The sequence below is a fragment of the Perognathus longimembris genome, chromosome 23 (assembly GCF_023159225.1).
Source record: "Perognathus longimembris pacificus isolate PPM17 chromosome 23, ASM2315922v1, whole genome shotgun sequence".
Lineage (NCBI taxonomy): Eukaryota > Metazoa > Chordata > Mammalia > Rodentia > Heteromyidae > Perognathus > Perognathus longimembris.
Window position 1 is genome coordinate 19,712,767 of NC_063183.1, and position 22,398 is coordinate 19,735,164.

A 22,398-nucleotide genomic window follows, 5' to 3' on the forward strand; every position below is an offset into this window, starting at 1 on the left:
ATATAAGCTAATTTTAATTCTTTGGTCCACCCAAAGCCTTTTTGTGGCAATATTTGGAACCTTTCTCTTCCCGTTTGGTAGAGCCATTGGGACAGTGTTCTTTCTTTGGCCTGGGTAAAAATAGCTGCAGGGTCATACGGAGTTTACTAAGGTTCATGATGGCAAAAAGTTTTGTGCAAAGTACTTCAAACAGTCTTGACTGAAACAGTGACTTCTGGAGCCAGAGTTGTGCTTTGGCACCAAGTGGCTTTGGTTACATGTACCTTCTTCAGGGTGACTGTGGGGTGTTCCAACAGCTGTCTTAGCTGATTGTTTTTTGCTCAAGGCCAAAGGAAAACATTAAAAGAGATGCCTACAGTAAATTCAGGCTTATTAACACTAATAGTGATTTTAACAGTATTTAATAGTATTTATCTCCTTAGCCAGCGCTTCAGAGAGAGATAAGCCCTTGTCATCTGTCTCAAGGGTCCCATGGCCACACTTAACATTCAGAGATTCACTGGGAGGAACATAGGACTTGAGATATAGTTGTACTTATGACCGAGATTTATAATGACGTGTAAAAGATATGAAGTTGAATGATAAAGGAAAGACACAGGTGGCATCTTCCTTCTGTTCTCTCGCATCCATGAGCAGTTGTCCCCCAGCAACAGAAATGCAGCAAGCACCATATGTATGATGTTTCTGAAGAGACCCATTAGAGACTCAGAGTCCCAAATTTTTTTTTTTAAACTGGATAAGGGTCATCTATTCTTTCTGACATGTCTCAAAATTCCAGACACTCAGAAGGAAAGCAGATATTTAGCATAAACCACATTGTTTGTTCACTTTTTCCAATCTAGTGATTACTTACATTGATTTAGGAAAAGTTTTGTACAATAGGAAACTGTTTAGCAGTTGGCCTCCTTTAATCAAAGGTAAGGGTTGGAAGGAGTCCTTCGTAAAATTATCAGTGATAGGCCTACCATTTAGCTCTTATATGAGAATAGATTTAAAAAATCTGAGTGTAAGGAATTGAAGCTCTCCATTAATAATTTTCAGAAATAGGCATACTTCCTTATCTTTCTTTACAGGTGACTTTTCATTTTTTTCTGGCTTCAGTTTACTCATTTGTAAATTAGGGTAACAGTCATACTTAGCGAATTGTTTTTAAGGGTTTGATAAACAATGTTGCACAGTACCTGAGCACAAAGTGAATTTACATTGGCTTTTGTGTCATCTTAGTACTTGTTATTGTTATTATTACTGGTTCTGGAAACAGTGAGCCATTTTACTTAGCAGCTTTAGACACTTCCTATAAAGAAAAAAAATTAGGTGTCGCTTTCATCTTACACAGAATTAAGTAGTTTACATTACTACTGCCACTAAATCCTGTATTTCTTTTCCTGAGATAATTTTAATGATCTGGAATGTTCTGAATGAGCTGACTGGGTATAAAATTGTTTATTTTAAATGTTATACATACTCAGTGGTTATTCTGAATGTTCTACAAGGTAAAGAATAAATTTCTTTGAAAAATCTTTATAAAGTGATGAAGTTATTTCATTATTTCCACTTAGGAGCAAAAGAAACTTAACCTATTCCTCATAAATGCATCAATATTATTTATAAACATGTTTCCTAATACTGATTAGTATAGTTAATAGCACATGAGAGATTTTTTAATATTAATGTGCTTTATGACTTTTATTTTAGTTTTACATTGTGAAAGAAAACAGAGGTAATGAAGGCACATGTGTTGGAGTTTCTCGCTGGCCAGTACATGACTTTAACCACCGCACTACCTCGGATATGTGGCTCTATCGGGCCTACAGTGGTAACCTTTATCACAATGGAGAACAGACTCTAACCTTGTCCAGCTTTACTCAAGGAGATTTCATTACCTGCGTGTTAGATATGGAAGCCAGGACCATTTCCTTTGGGAAAAATGGAGAGGTACTGTACATAAGCATTCCCCCTATTCCCCCCCCCCTTTTTTTTTTTCAAATTTACATTCAAACCAGTTGTTCAACTGCTAGCTCCCCAACTTATAAATTATCTGGTTTTGTGCTCTTTTTTCAAAACATACTTTCTGACTATTAAAATATTTTTTCTCTACCAAATTAATAATAGAAAGGCAATAAAGTCTCAGGAAGATTTTGAAATAGGATCACCTAGTATGATCAACTTAGGATCATCTAGTATGAAGAGTGTCTTTGGTTAACAATAAATTGAAATTTGCTTCTAGTAACTTTTGTTCTAGCCCATTAGGCCTTTGAATTGCTTTATTTATTTATTTTTGCCAGTCCTGGGGCTTGAACTCAGAGCCTGAGCCCTGTCCCTAGCTTCTTTGTGCTCAAGGCTAGCACTCTACCACTTGAGCCATAGCATTACTTCTGACTTTTTTTTACATATGTGGTGTTGTGGAATTGAACCCACGACTTCATGTATGCAAGGCAAGCACTCTACCACTAGACTATATTCACAACCCCTGGGCTTTGAATTTTATTTATTTTTTTTTAATTTTTTTTTATTATTAATTGAACATAAAATTTTTTTACAAGGTGCTGTGCAAAGAGGGTGCAGTTACATAGTAGGGCAGTGTGTACATTTCTTGTGATATCTTACAACCTGTTTTCCCATCCCTTGTCTAGGTCAGGTAGACCCATATGCAATATACAATGTATCAAGCACATATACAGTGTTCACAGACTTGGTCTCTACTGTCTCTCCATCTCCCTTTGTTAACAGTCATATATCAGGGAGATCATGCCCCTTTGTTTTCTGTGTTCTAGGCTTGTCTCACTCAACATTATTTGTTCGAGTTCTGACCATTTCCCTGCGAATAACAATATTTCACCATTCCTAATCGCTATGTAGTATTCCATTGTGTATAAGTACCATATTTTTTGGATCCATTCATCTGTGGAGGGGCATCTGGGTTGTTTCCAAATTTTGGCTATTGTGAATTGTGCTGCGATAAACATGGAAGTACAAATGTCCTTTTGATATCTTGGGTTTTGCTGTTTAGGATAGATGCCTAGGAGTGGTATGGCTGGGTCATAGGGTAGGTCTATATTGAGCTTTTTGAGAAACCTCCATACTGTTCTCCAAAGTGGTTGTACTAATTTGCACTCCCACCAACAATGGAGAAGGGTTCCTCTTTCCCCACAGCCCCTCCAGCATTTGTTGTTTCCTGAGTTCAGAGTATAGGCCATTCTAACTGGGGTGAGGTGGTATCTCAGGGTTGTTTTTATTTGCATTTCCTTTACTAGCAGGGATGTTGAGCATTTCCTCATGTGTTTCTTTGCCATTTTTATATCTTCTCTTGTGAAGTCTCTCTTTAGCTCTTTTGCCCATTTCCTAATAGGTTTATTGGGCTTGGAGGGGCTTAGTTTTTTGAGTTCTCTGTAGATGACAGATATCAGGCCTTTGTCTGTTGCTGTGCTGGTAAATATCCTTTCCCATATCGTTGGCTGTCTTTCTATTTTGGTGGCTATGACCTTAGCTGTGCAGAAACTTTTTAATTTGTAGTAGTCCCATTTGTTGAGTCTTTCCCCTATTTGTTGTGCCCCTGGGACTCTATTCAGGAAGTTCCTTCCTGTGCCTATAAGTTCTAGTGTCTTTCCTACTCTGTCCTTCAGTAGTTTCAAGGATTCAGGTCTGATGTTGAGGTCCTTGATCCATTTTGAGTTGATCTTGGTGCATGGTGATAGGCTTGGGTCTACTTTGAGTTTTCTGCATATGGCTGCCCAGTTCTCCCAGCACCAGTAGTTGAAGAGGCTATGTTTATTCCATTGTATGTCTTTAGCTCCTTTGTCGAATATCAGTTGGCTGTAAGAGTGCGGTTTTATTTCTGGGTCTTCAATTCTAATCCACTGGTCTTCCGATCTGTTTTTATACCAATACCATGCTGTTTTTGTTATGATGGCCTTGTAGTAGAGCTTGAAGTCTGGTATGGTGATACCTCCTGCACTATGTTTTTTGCCTAGAATTGCTTTGGCTATTCTAGGTTTTTTGCTGTTCCATATGAATTTATGGATTGGTTTCTCTATTTCAGTGAAGAATGTGGCTGGGATTTTGATAGGTATTGCATTGAATTTGTATAACAATTTGGGCAATATGGCCATTTTCACTATATTGATTCTGCCTACCCATGAGCATGGGAGGTCTTTCCATCTCCTTGTGTCTTCTTTGATTTCCCTTATTAGATTTTTGTAGTTTTCATTGAATAGGTCCGTCACGTCCTTGGTTAAGTTGATCCCTAGGTACTTTATTCTTTTTTTGGCTACTGTAAATGGAATTGTTTCCATAATTTCCTTTTCTGTTTGTCTATTGCTGGTGTACAGAAAAGCTGCTGACTTTTGTGGATTGATTTTGTATCCTGCTACTTTGCCAAATTGGTTTATTAGATGTAGGAGTTTGGGTACTGAGTTTTTTGGGTCCTTGAGATATAAGATCATGTCGTCTGCGAATAGGGATAACTTGATTTCTTCCTTGCCGATGTGGATCCCTTTGATGTCCTCCTCTTGCCTTATTGCTATGGCTAGGGATTCCAGTACTATGTTGAACAGAAGTGGGGAGAGTGGGCATCCTTGTCTTGTTCCTGTATTTAGGGGGAATGATTTAAGTTTCTCTCCATTTAATATGATATTAGCAGTTGGTCTGTTGTATATGGCTTTTATTGTTTTGAGGAATGTTCCATCTATTCCTGTTCTCTCCAAAGCTTTTAATAGGTATGGATGTTGTATTTTGTCGAAGGCTTTTTGGGCATCGACTGAGATAACAATGTGATTCTTGATTTTAGTTCTGTTTATGTGGTGAATTACATTGATTGATTTACGGATGTTGAACCATCCTTGTGACTGAGGGATGAAGCCTACTTGGTCATGATGTATGATATTCTTGATCACTTTCTGGATCCTGTTAGCTAATATTTTATTGAGGAGCTTTGCATCTGTGTCCATTAGTGATATTGGTCTGTAGTTCTCTTTTTTTGTTGGATCTTTGCCTGGTTTGGGGATGAGTATGATATTAGCTTCGTAGAATGAGTTCGGGATTTCTCCCTCCGTTTCTATTTCGTGGAAGAGTTTGAGGAGTATTGGAATTAGCTCCTCACTAAAGGTTTTGTAGAATTCATTGGTGAATCCATCTGGGTCTGGGCTTTTCTTAGTAGGGAGGTTCTTGATTACCTCCTGTATCTCACCGTAAGTTATTGGTTTATTTAGTTGATTTATTTCTTCTTGGTTCAGTTTGGGCAGTTTGTACTTCTCTAAGAATTGATCCATTTCTGTAAAATTATTGTTTTTTGTTGAGTAGAGGTTTTGGAAATAGCTCCTTATGATTGTTTGGATATCGTGTGTACTTGTTGTAATTTTTCCTGTGGAGTCCCTGATTTTACGAATATGAGTCTCTTCTCTTCTTTTTTTTGTGAGTCTTGCAAGGGGTCTGTCAATTTTGTTTATTTTCTCAAAGAACCAGCTTTTAGTCTTATTTATTTGTTGAATGGTCTTTCTATTTTCAATCAGATTTATCTCTTCTTTAACCTTTGTAATCTCTCCCCTCCTAGTCGTTTTAGATTCTGTCATTTCTTGTTTCTCCAGTTGTTTTAGTTTCATCATGAGGGTATTCACCTGCTCTGCTTCCATTCTTTTAATGTGGGTACTGAGTGCAATGATCTTGCCCCTCAGTACTGCCTTAGCTGTGTCCCATAGGTTTCTTTGTGATGTGTTTTCTTTGTCATTGTGGCTTATGAATTCGTTGATTTCATCTTTAATTTGATCTGTGGCCCAAGTGTTGGATAGCAGCGTGGGGTTTAGCCTCCAAGAGTGTGTATAGGCTCTGTGGTATCCTTTGTTGTTGAGGGTTACCTTTAATCCACTGTGATCAGATATAATACATGGGATGATGTCAATACTTTTGTATTTGCTGAGGTTCTTTGTGTGGGCTATGACGTGGTCTATTTTGGAATATGATCCATGGGCTGCTGAAAAGAAGGTGTATTGGGTCTCTGTAGGGTGGAAGGTTCTATATAGGTCTGTTAGATCCATTTGGGAAATGGTGTTAATTAGGTCCTCAGCTCCCTTACTAATCCTCTGGGTGTTGGATCTGTCTCTTGGAGAGAGAGGAGTATTAAAGTCACCCACTATGATTGTGTTTGCATCTATCTTGCTCTGTAATTCTGTGAGAATTTGCTTGACATATGTCGGGCCTCTTTTGTTCGGTGAGTATACATTTATCACCGTGATGTCTTGATTCTGGATTTTTCCTTGTATTAATATGTAGTGTCCTTCTTTGTCTTTTTGAGTGGATTTTAAAGAGAAATCCAGCTTGTCTGAGATCAGAATGGCTACACCTGCCGTTTTAGTGGGTGCATTTGCTTGGTAGATCTTGCTCCATCCTTTCATTCGAAGCCTGTTTTTGTCCCTTGCTGTAAGGTGGGTCTCTTGTAGACAGCAGATGTCAACTTTTTGTTTGCGGATCCATTCTGCCAGTCTGCTCCTCTTGATCGGGGAGTTTAAGCCATTTATATTTAAAGAGATCAAGGATAAGGGTGTTTTTTTCTCCTTCCATTTTCTTGTTGGGCTGTTTTTTCCTGTTTTTTTTTTTTTTTCTTGTCTTTAGTGAGCTGGTCTTTCTGCTGGACTTTGGCTATTGAAGTTTCTTTCTGATTCTGTCTGTGTGTCTTTTACGATCTCTGTTGGGTGGGCTTCCCCTCTTAATATTCGCTGTAGGGCTGGTTTTTTATTCACATACTCCTTTAGCTCCTCTTTGGTGTGGAAAGATCTGGTTCTCCGTTCGAATGTGAACTCCAGTTTCGCTGGATATTTGATCCGAGGTTGTAAATTGTTATTCTGAAGTACTTGGATGGTGTTCTTCCACTCACTTCGAGCTTGGTAAGTTTGTGTGGATAAGTCGGATGTTATTCGAATCCTCTTCCCATTGAAAAAAGTTTCCTTCTTCGCTTTGGCTGAATTCAGAATTTGCTCTTTAATCTTGAGGTCTGTAGTCTTGAATATTATGTGCCTTGGGGTGGTTTTCCTGGGGTCTGGCCTGCCAGGTGTCCTATAGGCTTCGGTTACCTGGATGGGGTCCCCTGTGAGATTGGGGAAGTTTTCTGCAATAACTTTATTGAGAACATGATTAAGCCCTCTGCTCTGATATTCGGCTCCTTCTTCTATTCCAATTATGCGCAGATTATATCTCTTGTCTTTGTCCATTAGTTCCTGGATTAATCTTCCCTGAAGCTTCACCTTTTCTTGGAGTGTGGTCATTTTCTGGTTGTTGTCAGCTGCTTCATCGTCCAGGCGAGAGATTCTGGATTCCATATGGTCCACTCTTTGTGTTATGGTTTCAATTGCGGAGTTTATGGATGTCAGAGAGCTATTCATGGTTGTCATATCAGCTCTGATCGTGGAAATTTCTTCCTTTAAAGAGTTGTATTTTAAATCTATTTTTTCATGCATTTCAATTCTCAGGGTGTGGAGATTTTCTTTAAAGGCGGCTTGCATTGTATCCATTTTTGCTTCCATTTCTTTAAACGAGGCTTGCATTGTATCCAGTTTTGCTTCCATTTCTTTCTTGGCTTCCTGGGTGTCCTTCCAGATTTCCGCTCTAAACTCCTGGAATTGTTTTCTGATTTCATTTCTGACGGTTTCGATCATTCCTGTTAACATGTCCTCATTTGCTTTTTTATTCTCCATCTCCTCTTCAGTCGTGCTGCTTTTTGGAGCTGGCGAGTTGGCTTGTCCTTTGATGAACTGAGTTATGTTTCTTTGTGATTTGCGCATCTGGAGGTCTGTGTAGATCTTCCCTCCCTTCTGTGTAGGCGTGTCAACGGCAGCAGGTGCTGTCGCTGTGGCCCCGCCCACCAGTGCAGGGCACGCCTACCAGAGCGGGCGCTTTCGCCGGGGCCCCGCCCTCCTGTGCACTGTGAGTCCCCTACAACAGGCACTTTAGTGGGGTCTGCCTCCCAGAGCGAGCCCTGGGTTGTTGGGTTGTGCTTGCGCCCTCCCGCGAGTCCGTTGGGGGGGGAGGCAGTATGTGTGGGGCCCAGTGGGATCGACTGTCCGGGTGTGGCTTGGCCCCCTCAGACCTCGCCTCCGCTGCGAGGAGGGGGAACGAGATCAGGCTCAGGTGACCCTGCTGGGCTGGTATTGCCCACCAGCGCCTGTGAATTTAGTTGTAAGAGTCCGCAAGGTCTAGGCGCCTCGGGTGGGGCTTGCCCTGCCGGCCGTCCCCGGCCCCTGTTGGGAAGGGGACGGGGCCGGTTCTGCCTGTTCAGGAACCTTTGGGGGCTTGGGGCTGTTCCGCCCTTCCCCTGCTAGACTGGCTTCCCAGCGCCTGATGGGAGCTTCCCGCCTGATTTGGGGGTCCTTTGTTCCCACGGGAGTGGGGAGGGGGAGGGAGAGAGATATAGCTTCTTTGTCGGGCTTGGGTCTCCCGTTGGGGGAAGGGATTATGGGGGACTCACTTTTGCTGCTTTGTGTGTGTGTCCCGCGCCGCCGTTGGCCCTTCAGGGGTTGGCGAAGTGTCGTGGTGGCTTCCCCCCGTTCCCTCTTTCTGCCGCGCTGGGTTCCCTTGTCCGAATCCGGTGTGGACCTGAACTTCTCGTCGCTGCCGGGTGTGTCTTGGTCCGCACCCTGCTTTGTGTCCGTGGGGTCTCCCGCTATATGGATTCTGCGCTCCTGGCAACCTGTCTGCCGATCGCCGGGTTCCCCTTTCCCAGCCTGGCCCTGTTTGGGCCAGGGTCGGCTGGTGGGGGGAGGGTGCCCCGATGAATCTCCGGCTCCGTGTAGGTTTTCGGTTCTTCTTTTTTGCTCCTTTTTGTTTTCCTGCGTTTCTCCACTGCTTCTGGATGCTGGTTTTGCTGGGTTCTTGGTGGAGTGTTGGGTGTTGGAGTTCCCAGCTCGCTATTCAGTTGGTGCGAGTCGGGGTGCCTCCCTATTGCTTCGGCGCCATCTTTCTCCTCTCTGGGCTTTGAATTTTAATGTGGTTAAAATTATCAACTTTAGGGTGGGGAATATGGCCTAGTGGCAAGAGTGCTTGCCTCCCATACATGAAGCCCTGGCTTCAATTCCCCAGCACCACATATACAGAAAATGGCCAGAAGTGGCACTGTGGCTCAAGTGGCAGAGTGCTAGCCTTGAGCAAAAAGAAGCCAGGGACATTGCTCAGGCCCTGAGTCCAAGCCCCAGGACTGGCCCCCCCCCCAAAAAAAATTATCAATTTTAAAAACTTGCCAGGGGGGCTGGGAATATGGCCTAGTGGCAAGAGTGCTTGCCTCGTATACATGAGGCCCTGGGTTCAATTCCTCAGCACCACATATACAGAAAATGGCCAGAAGTGGCGCTGTGGCTCAAGTGGCAGAGTGCTAGCCTTGAGCAAAAAAGAAGCCAGGGACAGTGCTCAGGCCCTGAGTCCAAGGCCCAGGACTAGACAAAAAAAAAAAAAAAAACTTGCCAGGTACTGGTGGCTCATTACTGTAATCCTAGCTACTCAGGAGGTTGAGATCTGAGTTCACATCACAGTTCAAATCATCACAGTTCACATCACAGTTCAAAGCCAGCTTGGGCAGAAAAGTCCATGAGACTCTTTAGTTAACCACCAGAAAACCAGAAGTGATGCTGTGTCTCAAAGTGATAGAGTGCTAGCCTTGAATGCAAAAGCTCAAGTACAGTGCCCAGGCCTGAGTTTAAGCCCCATGACTGACAAAAAATAAAATAAAAATAATAAATAAATAAAGTAAAAACTTTGTTCCCTTTTCTTTTCTTCACCTCTGCTACATTCTAGGAACCGAAACTAGCTTTTGAAGATGTAGATGCTGCAGAGTTGTACCCATGTGTCATGTTCTATAGTAGCAACCCTGGTGAGAAGGTAATGAAACCTTATTCTGTCATATTTATGTGTAAAGGGTATCTGTTATTTTTGTTAATGTTTGTTAGCATCAGATAGAGTTTATAAATACAATATTTCTACCATTGGGGGAAAAAAAAGTACCTGGCCCCTATAATTCATCCTTCTAGAAATTGGTCTTACTGTATATTCAGGCATTATTTGTTATTTGATACTCCACCACTTTGAGTATAGTGAGTCAATTTTCGCATCTGTGTAATTATGAGAATTGTGAGAACTATATTATGGATAATTTGGTTCTTTGGCAAAAGTTGTGGACATATAAGAAATAATTTAGAAGTAATCTTAAGTATAGTAAGATATCATTAGCCTGAATAATGGAAATCCAAGTCATTTTTAAAGTCATTCAAGTTATTTAAAGTAAGGGTTTATTATGGAGCCTAGACTGGCCTCAAACTTACTATGTAGCTCAGGATGGTCTTGAATCTGAGAGCCCTTTATCTCTAGACTATTGGGATAAAAAGATGCACAATCATACTTGTCATACTTAGTTTCGAAGTTCAGGTTACAATGGGGAAATAACTTTCATTTTCACTATGTGAGTTCTCAGATCTTGTGGTTGGAACAGATTTGAAACTAATGAGAACAATATTAAGTGAATACCTCTCATAGGAAGCTTTTGGTTTCATCTAAAACTCAGGCATAAACATAGTCCTTTAACTTTCCTGTGCTAATGGGTAATTTTTTCTCCCCGCTATTCCATCCTTTCACTGGAGGTTGTAGTGTAACTTGGTGTGATGTCAAAAAGTCCTACTTTTTCTTTTTCTTTTCCTTTTTTTCTTTTCTTCCTTCCCTCCCTCCTTTGCTCCCTCCCTCCCTGCCTCCCTTCCTCCCTTCCTTCCTTTTTCTTTTGGTGCCAAACTCTGGGTCTGGGAGCTATCCCTGAACTTTTTTTGTACTTGAGCCACAGCTCCACCTCTGGCTTTTTGATTATTAATTGGAAAAAATAATATTACAGACTTTCCTGCCCCAGGCTGGTTTTGAACCATGATCCTCAGATCTCAACCTCATGGAAGAACAAACAGCAAGGCAGTGAAAACTGAAGTGGGGAATGAAGTGAGGCTGCCCAGTCCCTGATAATAATCCCCTTACATGATGGTATTTTTGTAGTTCCAAATAAGCTCTAGAATATTCTACTTAGAATAATGGCCTACTTCAAACATCTTTCAGATTTGTAGAAATTCATCCAGCCTTAGACTGTGTGACAATCAATTTAGTCTATTGTAAGTCTTTTTTTTTCTTTTCTTTTGCCAGTCCTGGGACAAAAGAACTCAGGGCCTGGACACTGTTCCTGAGCTTCTTTTGCTAAAGGTTAGCACTCTACCACTTAAGCCACAGTGCCACCTCTGGCGTTTTTGGTTTATGTGGTACTGAGGCAGGCACTCCACCACTAAGTCACATTCCCTCTGTCTTTTCTGATAAATTTTAGAATCCCTGAGGAAAACAGTACTAATATTAAGAATACTACTAATATCAGGTAACATTTTTAAACATTTAGTGGCACTGTACTAATAAGCAGTTTGCTTACATAGTTTCACTTTTAAAATAACTGTAGGAGACAAATACTAGTATTGGCACCAATTTTTTTTCATGTGAAAAAGCTAAGACTTAACGAGATTAGTTTCCCAAGATTATCAGTTAAAATTTGAACCCAAGTTTTGCTCCTCTCATAACTTCTACATCCTATTTGTAGTGTATATCCAAATTAAGATTACCCTGTTGTGCAGATTTGTAATTTTACCTTTGTATCCCTTGAACAATACAAGATAATCCCAGGACTCAATATTCTAGAGTTTTGATGATGAGAGCTATTGTATCTCAGGATCAGGTTTTGTATTTTTGTTTTCTTAACTAAATTGAGTAATCAGGAACATACATCTTGGCGTATATTCATTTTCTAGGTGGGTCTAATGGCTCTGGAATTACAGCTAGTAACTTTTTCTCCCTTTTGGGGGGAAATTGTAATAATATATATAAGTATTAGAAGGCAAACACAAGTTCAACATGAGATTCCATTTGCTAGAACTTATAATGACTTAAAATAAAAGGGATCTGTTAATACCATACATGTTCCATTCTCATTTCTTCATGTAGGTGAAAATTTGTGATATGCAGATGCGTGGCACACCACGGGACTTACTTCCAGGAGATCCAATTTGTAGTCCAGTAGCAGCAGTATTAGCTGAGGCCACAATTCAACTTATCCGTATCCTTCACCGAACAGACCGCTGGACTTACTGCATTAACAAAAAAATGATAGAAAGGCTGCATAAAATTAAGATATGTATTAAAGAGTCAGGTCAGAAGCTAAAGAAAAGCCGCTCAGTTCAGAGCCGAGAGGAAAATGAAATGAGAGAGGAGAAAGAGAACAAAGAGGAAGAGAAAGGTAAACATAACAGGCATGGCCTTGCGGACCTCTCAGAACCACAGCTGAGGATTCTTTGCACAGAGGTGTGGCCTGTGCTGGCAGTGATAGGAGGAGTTGATGCTGGTCTTAGAGTTGGAGGCCGGTGTGTGCACAAGCAAACTGGGCGCCATGCCACGCTGCTGGGAGTGGTCAAAGAGGGCAGCACGTCTGCCAAGGTCCAGTGGGATGAAGCAGAAATTACCATCAGGTATGATCTATTGCATTACGCTTGCAACAAGTAACTACTTAATGGTAAAGTGAGCTATTGCCCATAGATTATGTGTTTTAGATGAATTACCAGTTATGTTATAAAAATGTTTCTTTCCAATCCAGATCTTGGTAACACTAAAGTAGTATCTTCCAAAAATAATATGTCCTTGAAATACTAATGGCTTAAAAATATATTGGGTTTGGTTTTGCTTTATGAAGAAATGGTAAGACCCCTTTTTCTTTTTCATTTGATTTCCTGTCTCCCGTGTGTGTGTGTGTGTGTGTGTGTGTGTGTGTGTGTGTGTGTGTGGATGTGTGGATGTGTGTGTTGGGGGATGGGGTGGTGCTAGAGATTAGGCTGTGGGTCTTGCATATGCTTATACCCCTTCCCTATCTCTTCTATTTTCCCTGTATATCATTTCCATTATATACTAGGATAGTAAAAAGCCAGCTAGCTGATCCGTTAATTACATTTTGTGTTAGAAGGACACATTTTGTTAGTAGGCACATTTTGAGTGACTAAAGTTTAGTTTTGAATTATCTGTGATTTAAAGTATTTTTACTCTGTCTTTTTGAAAAAGCACATATTTCAGTTCCCTCCATGGGCAGCAGTTTTGGGTATATATAAAAATTGTATTTATTTGACCCAAACTGAGTGCTTACAACATTTAAATATGTATTCAGACATGATTTAAAATACTCAAAAGGGAAAATGTCAGGAATCTCCATTCACAAAGGAACTCACTAATTTAATGGCTATGTAATTGAAGATATGGACCTCTTGATGGTATCATAAATGATTCTCTATATTGCCTAATGTGATTCCTAAAAAGTGATATATTAATATGATAAAACATTACCTAATGTAGTATTTTATGGAAGTTGTACTGTTTTAAAATCCAGTGAATTCTGTAGATCCTCATAGTTAATTTCAGGGGTAATACACTACCCTCCTGTTCACCTACTACATCCTCCACTTAGCTGACAGTCTTATTCTTTTATTCTTTGCCTTGTTTTAGAAAGGACTTATGGTACCTGGTTAATGTGTATATACAATACAATAAGGCAAGGACAAAATGAGATTAGGAAGGTGAAATAGAAATACTTTGTGTGTGTGTGTGCGCGTGTGTGCATGTGTGCACGTGCGTGCATGTGGGTGCATGCTTGTGTGTGTGTGCTTGTGTGCCAGTCCTGAGACTTGAAATCAGGGTCTGGGTACGGTCTTTGAATTCTTTTGCTCAAGGCTGGTACTCTACCATTTGAGCCACAGCTCTACTTCTGATTTTTTGGTGGCTAATTGGAAACGATTCTTGTGGACTTTCCTACTCTGGCTGGCTTTGAACTGCTGTCCTCAGATCCCAACCTTCTGAGTAGGTAGGATTACAGGTATGAGCCTCCAGAGCCCTGCCTAGAACTAAGATTTAAGTTAGTATAACAGAACTTTATATACTTGCTAAAACTGTTTATAATTTGTGCCATTAAAATATTCTTAAACTTCAAGAATTTCTTGCCTGATATCATGAAATAATATTTTTGCTTTAAACTATAAATAAGAAGCATCAGTTGCAGACTACAAAGTAAATTTTTTAACGAAATGAACTTTCCTTTTATGTAACTTATAAAAGAGCTGTTGCCTATACCATGAACTGGATTTTTTTGTGTGTAGGGGGGTGGTCCTGGGGACTAAACTCAGGGTCTCCCCCTTGCTAGGCAGACTCTACCACTTGAGCACCTTGAGGCTATACTTCCTGTCCCTTCTTTCATTGTTTCTTTTCAAGGTTGGGTCTCACTTTACATTCTCCCTACTTGAGCTTTCCACTTCCTACTTGTGTCACTGGGGATGACAGATGTGCACCACTGTGCCCAGACATTGTTGGGCTAGCAGATGCACTGCTGAACCTAGCCATTGGTGCGCATGGAGTCTTACATACTGCTTTTTTTGTCTGGGCTGGCCTCCAACTGTGATCCTGTGATCTCAACCTCCCAAGTAGCTATATTACAAGCTTTAGCCACCATGCCTGGCAGTGAGCTAGATTTATTTTGCAAATTTTTCAAATAACTTACATCAGTCTACATCTGGCCTACCTTATGTTTTTGTAAGTAAAGGTCAATGGTGGCTTTTGCATGATGATGATAGTATTTAGTGGTGGCAACAAAGACCGTGTACCCTCAAGTTCTAAAGGAATTACTATCTGTATCTTCATGGAAAGTTTGCTGACTCCTGGCTTATATAATACTGAATATTCTTATTTGAAAGCACATGCACATCTCATTGCTTTTGCATTTAACATCACATCTCCCCATTTTCTCATAATAGACTCATTTTTTTCTGTTTTTAATGACACTTGCTGTGTGTAAATTATTCTCTGGATTGTATACATGATACATCTTGTTTTGTCTACATTATTTTCTGTACCTTCCTCCTGTCTTTCCCTCACTTGCTTTTTCCTGTGTCATTCTGATCTTTATTAAAGCTTCCCAACTTTTTGGTCGCCTAGTGATACTCCATTGTATAACCTGGAACCCTGTGAACCACTGCCGTTTGACGTGGCGCGATTCCGTGGCCTGACAGCTTCTGTGCTGCTGGACCTAACGTATCTAACAGGCATTCATGAAGACATGGGGAAACAGAGCATCAAGCGACATGAAAAGAAACACCGTCATGAGTCCGAGGAGAAAGGGGACGTTGAGCAGAAACCCGAGAGTGAATCTGTTTTAGATGTACGAACAAGCTTAACATCTGATGATGTAAAAAATCAGGGTACCACAAGTTCCAAATCAGAAAATGAAATAGCTTCATTTTCTTTAGATCCAACACTGCCAGGTGTGGAATCCCAGCATCAAATTACAGAAGGAAAAAGAAAAAATCATGAACATGTGTCCAAAAACCATGACATAGCCCAGTCAGAAATCAGAGCGGTCCAGCTGTCCTATCTCTACCTCGGTGCTATGAAATCACTTAGTGCTCTTCTTGGCTGTAGTAAATATGCTGAGCTGTTGCTCATACCAAAAGTTCTGGCTGAAAATGGCCACAATTCAGACTGTGCGAGCTCTCCAGTTGTTCATGAAGACGTGGAGATGCGGGCAGCCCTACAGTTCTTGATGCGACACATGGTGAAGCGGGCAGTCATGCGGTCACCTATAAAGAGAGCATTGGGACTAGCTGATCTGGAACGAGCTCAAGCTATGATCTATAAACTAGTGGTCCATGGGCTTTTGGAAGACCAGTTTGGGGGCAAAATTAAGCAAGGTATGTTATTTGATAAAATTATTTATAACTGTCAAAAGTGATGCATTCTGTAAGTGATTTGTAAAAAAAAAAAAAGATTTTTGGCCAGAGATTTTTTTCCCCCATGGTTTTTTCTTTATTAAGCAGTTCTTTTAGGTGAAAAAAAACAAACTTGTATGTTAATAATCATTTCTACCTATAATTTTCTGTTTTTAGCTTTTTCTATTTTAAGCATTAGAATTTGAAAATTATCACTAAATTTTAGAAAACTGAAATTTAACTCATGCCACAAAAGTACTGAACTGTTGATTGCTCTAATTTAAAATATGTAATACTCTATTTTCTCAGGTACTTTAAAAGACAGACTTATATACTGTGTGTTTTATCTTCATTTTTGAGAATAGTATAAATTCTGAATAAAATGAGATTCATTCAGAAAGTGTTCATTGAGTGCCTACTTTGTGCTACATACTCTTGTAGGTTGTGGGGAGGCAGCAGTGATGAAGCAGCCTCCCTTGCCTTCCAAAAGTCTTGTTGGCATCTTTTCCTTCCTTTCCCCTTCCTTTCTTTTTCCCTTCCTTTCCTTCCCATCTTAGACAGTACATAAGCAGAGAGAGGTGCATGGTGCATATAATATGATAGTAGTTATGTTAAGAACATGTTGATTATGGAGCAATTGTGGCTTGCTAGCAAACCTAATAAAATTAACTGTCTTTGTAGCAACTGCTATTTTAATTTTGCTCGTTTGTAGGCTCTTTTATCAAATATGGAAATATATATATGTGTGCATCTGTATGTGTATGCACATATATGTATGTGTGTGTTATAACATTTTGTCCTCACCTGTTGAATCATTATCCCTTTTAAAACGTGGAGTTTCTGTATTTGTATGCCTTTCTTTGCCTATTTATGGATAGGTATAAAATCAAAGTGCTACACTTTTGTGTGTATACTCACACATATACATCACACGCATACTAATCTTTTCTGTCAATTTTTCCAGAAGTATATTTAGAAACTTTTAAGGTTAAAAATTTTCATTCCCATTGTCACTTTTTTTTTGGGGGGTTGATATTGGGGCTTGAGCTCCAATCCTGGTACTTGTTAAACAGTTTCTCTTACTAATAAGTTCCCCTACCCCCCCCCCCTGCCTCCGGTGCTGATTTTTGTTTTTTATTCTTGATAAAGAGTCTCACTTCCTTCCTGGGCTTGTGCCTGGGTATGGTCCACCTATATTGGGCTTCCCATCTGCCTAGAATGACAGACAGGTCCCAACACATCAAGCTGTTTCTTTTTTTTTTTTTTGGCCAGTCCTGGGCCTTGGACTCAGGGCCTGAGCACCCTCCCTGGCTTCTTCCCACTCTGCCACCTGAGCCACAGCGCCCCTTCTGGCCGTTTTCCATATATGTGGTGCTGGGGAATTGAACCGAGAGCTTCATGTGTAGGAGGCAAGCACTCTTGCCACTAGGCCATATTCCTAGCCCTCAAACTGTTTCTTGAGAAAGGGGTTTCATAAACTGTTTTTCTGCCCAGGCTGACTTTAAATTTGAATGTCAATAATCTCAGCAACAATCACAGATCTAAGCCATCAACATTCAATGCTAGTTGTTGTCTCTTGAAAAAATGAATTCTTACAAAATTTTTATTTGGTAGTACTGAGATTTGAACTGAGGTCCTTATGCTTGCTAGGCAGGCATTCTACCACTTGACTCCTTTTTGCTTTAATCATTTTTTAGATAGGGTCTTCCTTTTTGCCTGGGCCAGCCTCAGATCATGATTCCCCTGCCTATGTTTCTCCCATGTAGCTGGGATTGCTGATGTACACAAACCTGTCCTGTGCTCTTAATACATTATTAACCTTATCTTGATTTGTAGATGTTGATCAACAAGCTGAAGAAAGTGACCAAGCCCAGCAGGCCCAGACACCAGTTACCACTAGCCCATCAGCCTCAAGCACGACTTCCTTTATGAGCAGCTCCCTTGAGGACACCACAACTGCCACTACTCCAGTCACTGACACAGAAACAGTGCCTGCATCCGAGTCCCCAGGAGTGATGCCACTTAGTCTTCTGAGGTAGCTGGCTCTCAATGTTCTGTTTTGAATCATGTATCCAACTGGATCCTAACTGTTCTAGAGCTAGGAGGAATCTGAGATCTTAGAGTAAAATCTTTTTTTCTGAAGTTGCAAATTTCCCTCAGAAGATTAGCAACTCATGGTCTCATACCATTTAGAGGTGGGCCAGGTCCAAGTAACGGGGCTGCTGACAAGTAAATGCTTTCTTTCTCCTGTTAGGGTGACTTTTTCTTTCCAGGTCAGACTGGTCTTGACCTCTTCAATATTTTTCCTTAGAAAGTACAGTGTATGGTGAGTTGGCCAAAGATCAGCTTAATATTTATATATTTTTAATTAAATTTTATTGACAAGGTGATGTACAGAGGGGGTACAGTTACATAATAAGGTAGTGAGTACATTTCTTGTCATATTTTTACACCCTCATTTATATTTATATTTTGAATATTAGAATCAGAAGCAATAGCTGGAGTTAGAGGTGTGGTTCAGTTGATAGAGCACTAGCCAGTGAACAAAAATGGCTGCAACTACTGAGTTTGAGTCCCTATTTTGGGCCTAGAATAAAAGAGAAAGAAAAAAAGAAAAGAAGCAATAGGTAACCTTCATGAAAATAATTTTTCCTCCTCAGGTTATTTCCATTTTCAGTATAATTCTCTATGCTTTATTCTTACTATAAGATCAAACAAGGCCAAGCCCAGTGGCTCAGGGAATGATTTCCATTTGAGGCTAGCCTGAGACTTAAATTTTGAGATCCTATCTCAATAAGTAGCTGGACTTAATGACATACCCCTGTCATGTTGGTGATCTGGAAGGGTAAATAGGATAATCAAAGCTGAGGCTGCTGGCTGGGGATATAGCCTAGTGGCAAGAGTGCCTGCCTCGGATACACGAGGCCCTAGGTTCGATTCCCCAGCACCACATATACAGAAAACGGCCAGAAGCGGCGCTGTGGCTCAAGTGGCAGAGTGCTAGCCTTGAGCAGGAAGAAGCCAGGGACAGTGCTCAGGCCCTGAGTTCAAGGCCCAGGACTGACCAAAAAATAAAAAATAAAAAAGCTGAGGCTGGACCAAGTATACCCCATTTGAAAAAGCAGCAATGGCCATGAAAAGAGCTGTGCGGGCATCACTCAAGTGGTAGAGCATCTGCCTAGCAAATGCAAGTACCGGTAGAGCATCTGCCTAGCAAATGCAAGTACCTGAATACCACTGAAAAGAAATTTTAAGAAATGAAATGTCTGCTTCTCCAATGAAAGTCTTATGCTATGATGCTTCTTCAACCAAGTCCATTTAATAGATTTATAAATTCCCTCTGATGTTCAGTTATTTACATTTCTTTTTGCTTCAGTTCGACATATATACACTTTTGAAGACTTTACAGAGAAAAACTATAGGGAGAGATCTGTTAACTCTTAACTATGGCATGAGATGAAATAAGGAAAGCAAAACAGTGCCTTTTTACTCCTTTCTTTCCTCCTTCCCTTGTTTGTGACAGACCACTCTTATTCCCATTGTGCCAACCAGCATTTTAGAGAATGTAAGTGGAAAGTGGCTCTCATAATGATTCTCAGTTTTTAGTGTGCACAGGAGCTGCCTGGAAGGCTTTTTAAAGCTCTGATACTGTCAGTTGTCTGACTCAGTGAGTCTGGTCAAGACCATAGCTTGCATATTAATGAAATTTCCCTAGTGATTCTCACACAGTGGTCTTTGAGAATGATGACTTCAGTTTTGTTCAAAGGCGTGCTGATCCTCATAGCCACCATTGCCAGTCCCCATACATCTCCTGTTTCTTAGCTCTTACATTTAACTAATAGTTGTAGGAGGTGCTTCTATTTAAGAAAAGCTCCAGAAAGAGGTTTTAAACTCCTCTGGTAATTTTAGAATTCAGGACATCCACAGAGGAGCTCCTTATCACCATTCCAGCTCTGACCAGAGTAGGAATGGGAAAAATCATGCTTCTTTGATCCCCATAGATATCCACCAGTTCTTTTTACTCTTTCTTCACTTAAAAAAAATGCAGAGAATTGAGTTTAGGTCCTTGTACATGCTAATAAGCAAGCATTTACTACTGGAGTTTACTTCTAGCCTCCTTCCTTTCTTCTTTTTTTTTTTTTTTTTGCCAGTCCTGGGGCTTAAACTCAGGGCCTGAGCACTGTCCCTGCTTCTTTTTGCTCAAGGCTAGCACTCTACCACTTGAGCCACAGCGCCACTTCTGGCCTTTTTTATATATGTGGTGCCGAGGAATCGAACCTAGGGCTTCATGTATATATGAGGCAAGCAGTCTTGCCACTAGGCCATATTCTCAGCCCTCCTTCCTTTCTTCTTAATCTCCATTTCTTGACTGTTGGCTGGGCTTTGATTAGAGCTGGGATATAATTTTACAGGAGAAGAATCATAGGACTATTTTTCCCTGTGTATTTGCCATTGTGTCACAATTATTTGATAAACAATGTTTTGACAGTGTCTGTTTTTGTTTTTAAACAAATCTGGCCTTTGTTCTGTAGCCCCAGCATGAGAAAGCAGGTTTTCCCTTATTTTTCACCTTTTGTTCAGTTGGCATACTAGTCATATACTGATTGATTTCAGTGTGCTGAGTGACTGAAATAAAGTTTCTTCCTTTAACTTTTCTACAAGCTAGTACTTTGAGTCCATATGGATAAATTATGTCATAGTTACCTAATGAATTTATATTTAAAGTACCTGCAAATTATCTGTCTTTAAAAGTCTTCTTTAGAGCTGAGCCCTAATGGCTCACAAATTGTAATCCTTGATACTTAGGAGGGTGAGAATGGAAAAATTACAGTTTAAGGCCAGTCTAGACAGAAAGGTTTGTAAGATCCCCTTCTCAACTGAGAGGTGGACGTGGTGGTACATGACTATTTCCTAGCTATAATGGAAAAGTTACAATTGGTTGATCACAGCTGAGGCATGGTCCTGGGCAGACTCAAGAGCCTTTCATCCTAGATACTCAGGAGGTTTGAGATCTGAGGGTCATGGTTCAAAGCCATCCTAGGCAGAAAAGTCCCTGTGAGAGTCTTATCTCCAATTAAACCACCAAAAAGCCACAAGTGGAGCTGTGACTCAAATGATACAGAGAGCCTGTCTTGACCAGAATAGCTCAGGGACAATGCCCAAACCCTGTATTCAAGCCCCATGACTGTCAAATAAATAAATATAAATGTCTCTGATAATTCAAGTTAAAAAAGAAGAGTTACTATTCTTAGAAAAATGTGCTGATAAATTCACCAATCAGTTCCTATTATTATCTATCAAGTGCTTTCAGGTAGTCTGGAAACATAAATATACTATCCATAAGTAAAAGTGTATTAATTTATTTTTTCTAAAGAAGAAAACAACCAATGCCAGAAAGGTCTTGAGGCATTTACTCAATGGTAGAATGCCTAGCAAGCATGAGGCCCTGAATGCAAACTCTAGAACTGACAAAACAAAACAAAACAAAACAAAAAGAACCCCCAAACCAAAAAGATTTCTCTAATATCTTGAGTATGATATGGATACCTTGGTCATCTTGGTATTATAGTAGAAGGAAAACACCATAAAAGCAAGGGTTGTTAATCTGTTATCTTAATTGCTGTAACCCCACTCTCCTGCTATGTTGCTAACATTTTGTTTAAAAATTGATGCTTTCGGGCTGGGAATATGGCCTAGTGGCAAGAGTGCTTGCCTCCTACACATGAAGCTCTCGGTCCTATTCCCCAGCACCACATATATGGAAAATGGCCAGAAGGGGCGCTGTGGCTCAGGTGGCAGAGTGCTAGCCTTGAGCGGGAAGAAGCCAGGGAGGGTGCTTAGGCCCTGAGTCCAAGGCCCAGGACTGGCCAAAAAAAAAAAAAAAAAAAAAAAAAATTGATGCTTTCATTAGTTTTAGAGTAGAAGTACTTTATGAGTAGTGATTTTTTTTTAAACTGTGAAGTCTTTTTCACACTATCCTCTATTCTAGCTAGCCTCTATAATCATTCTACAGGAAGATTGTTATTTCTATTTCCTAATTGGTTCTTTACAATGATCATTATTTTCTTAAAGGCAAATGTTCTCTAGCTATCCCACCACTACTGTCCTTCCTACCCGTCGTGCACAGACCCCTCCAATATCATCGTTACCCACCTCTCCTTCTGATGAAGTAGGAAGAAGGCAAAGTTTAACTTCTCCTGACTCCCAGACCACAAGACCAACTAACCGAACTGGTGAGTTCACTGCCCATGCACTAAGGCACTCAAATCTCTGGGCATTCTAGATGCATGGGTTTTATTATGTGGACAGTGTATTTTGCCTTCATTAAAGACAACTGATTTTACTGAATAGTAACTGCACCCATCAAATGCACACTACATTTTGAAATATAGATTGAATTATGACTCTTTGATAGAGAAATAACATCATACCTTTCAGCAGTCATATCAGACTTTTCTTTCCTAATACAGGTAATTTTGTTCTGAAATTTTTCCTCTCTGCTTCAACTCACACATTTTGAAATGGGATATTTTCATTTGCATATCAAGTGCTAACTAATTTACCTTTGATATCTTTTCTGACCTCTGGATTATCTGGAAAATGTTATTTAATTTTTAGA

The 22,398-nt window shown here is 40.4% G+C and overlaps 1 protein-coding gene across 7 annotated transcripts in view; it reads left to right on the top strand.

Moving 5' to 3' along the window:
- Window positions 1-22,398, top strand: part of Herc1 (HECT and RLD domain containing E3 ubiquitin protein ligase family member 1) — a 179,450-nt gene that overhangs the window by 101,455 nt on the left and 55,597 nt on the right. For 6 of the 7 annotated variants that reach the window (XM_048332179.1, XM_048332182.1, XM_048332185.1 and 3 more), the window contains exons 35-40: window positions 1,696-1,935; window positions 9,772-9,855; window positions 11,989-12,509; window positions 14,986-15,761; window positions 17,616-17,814; window positions 21,852-22,012. In XM_048332179.1, coding sequence (XP_048188136.1) covers window positions 1,696-1,935; window positions 9,772-9,855; window positions 11,989-12,509; window positions 14,986-15,761; window positions 17,616-17,814; window positions 21,852-22,012 — 1,981 coding nt within the window. The remainder of the gene's footprint in view (window positions 1-1,695; window positions 1,936-9,771; window positions 9,856-11,988; window positions 12,510-14,985; window positions 15,762-17,615; window positions 17,815-21,851; window positions 22,013-22,398) is intronic. The other variant, XM_048332184.1, reaches the window with a different exon arrangement.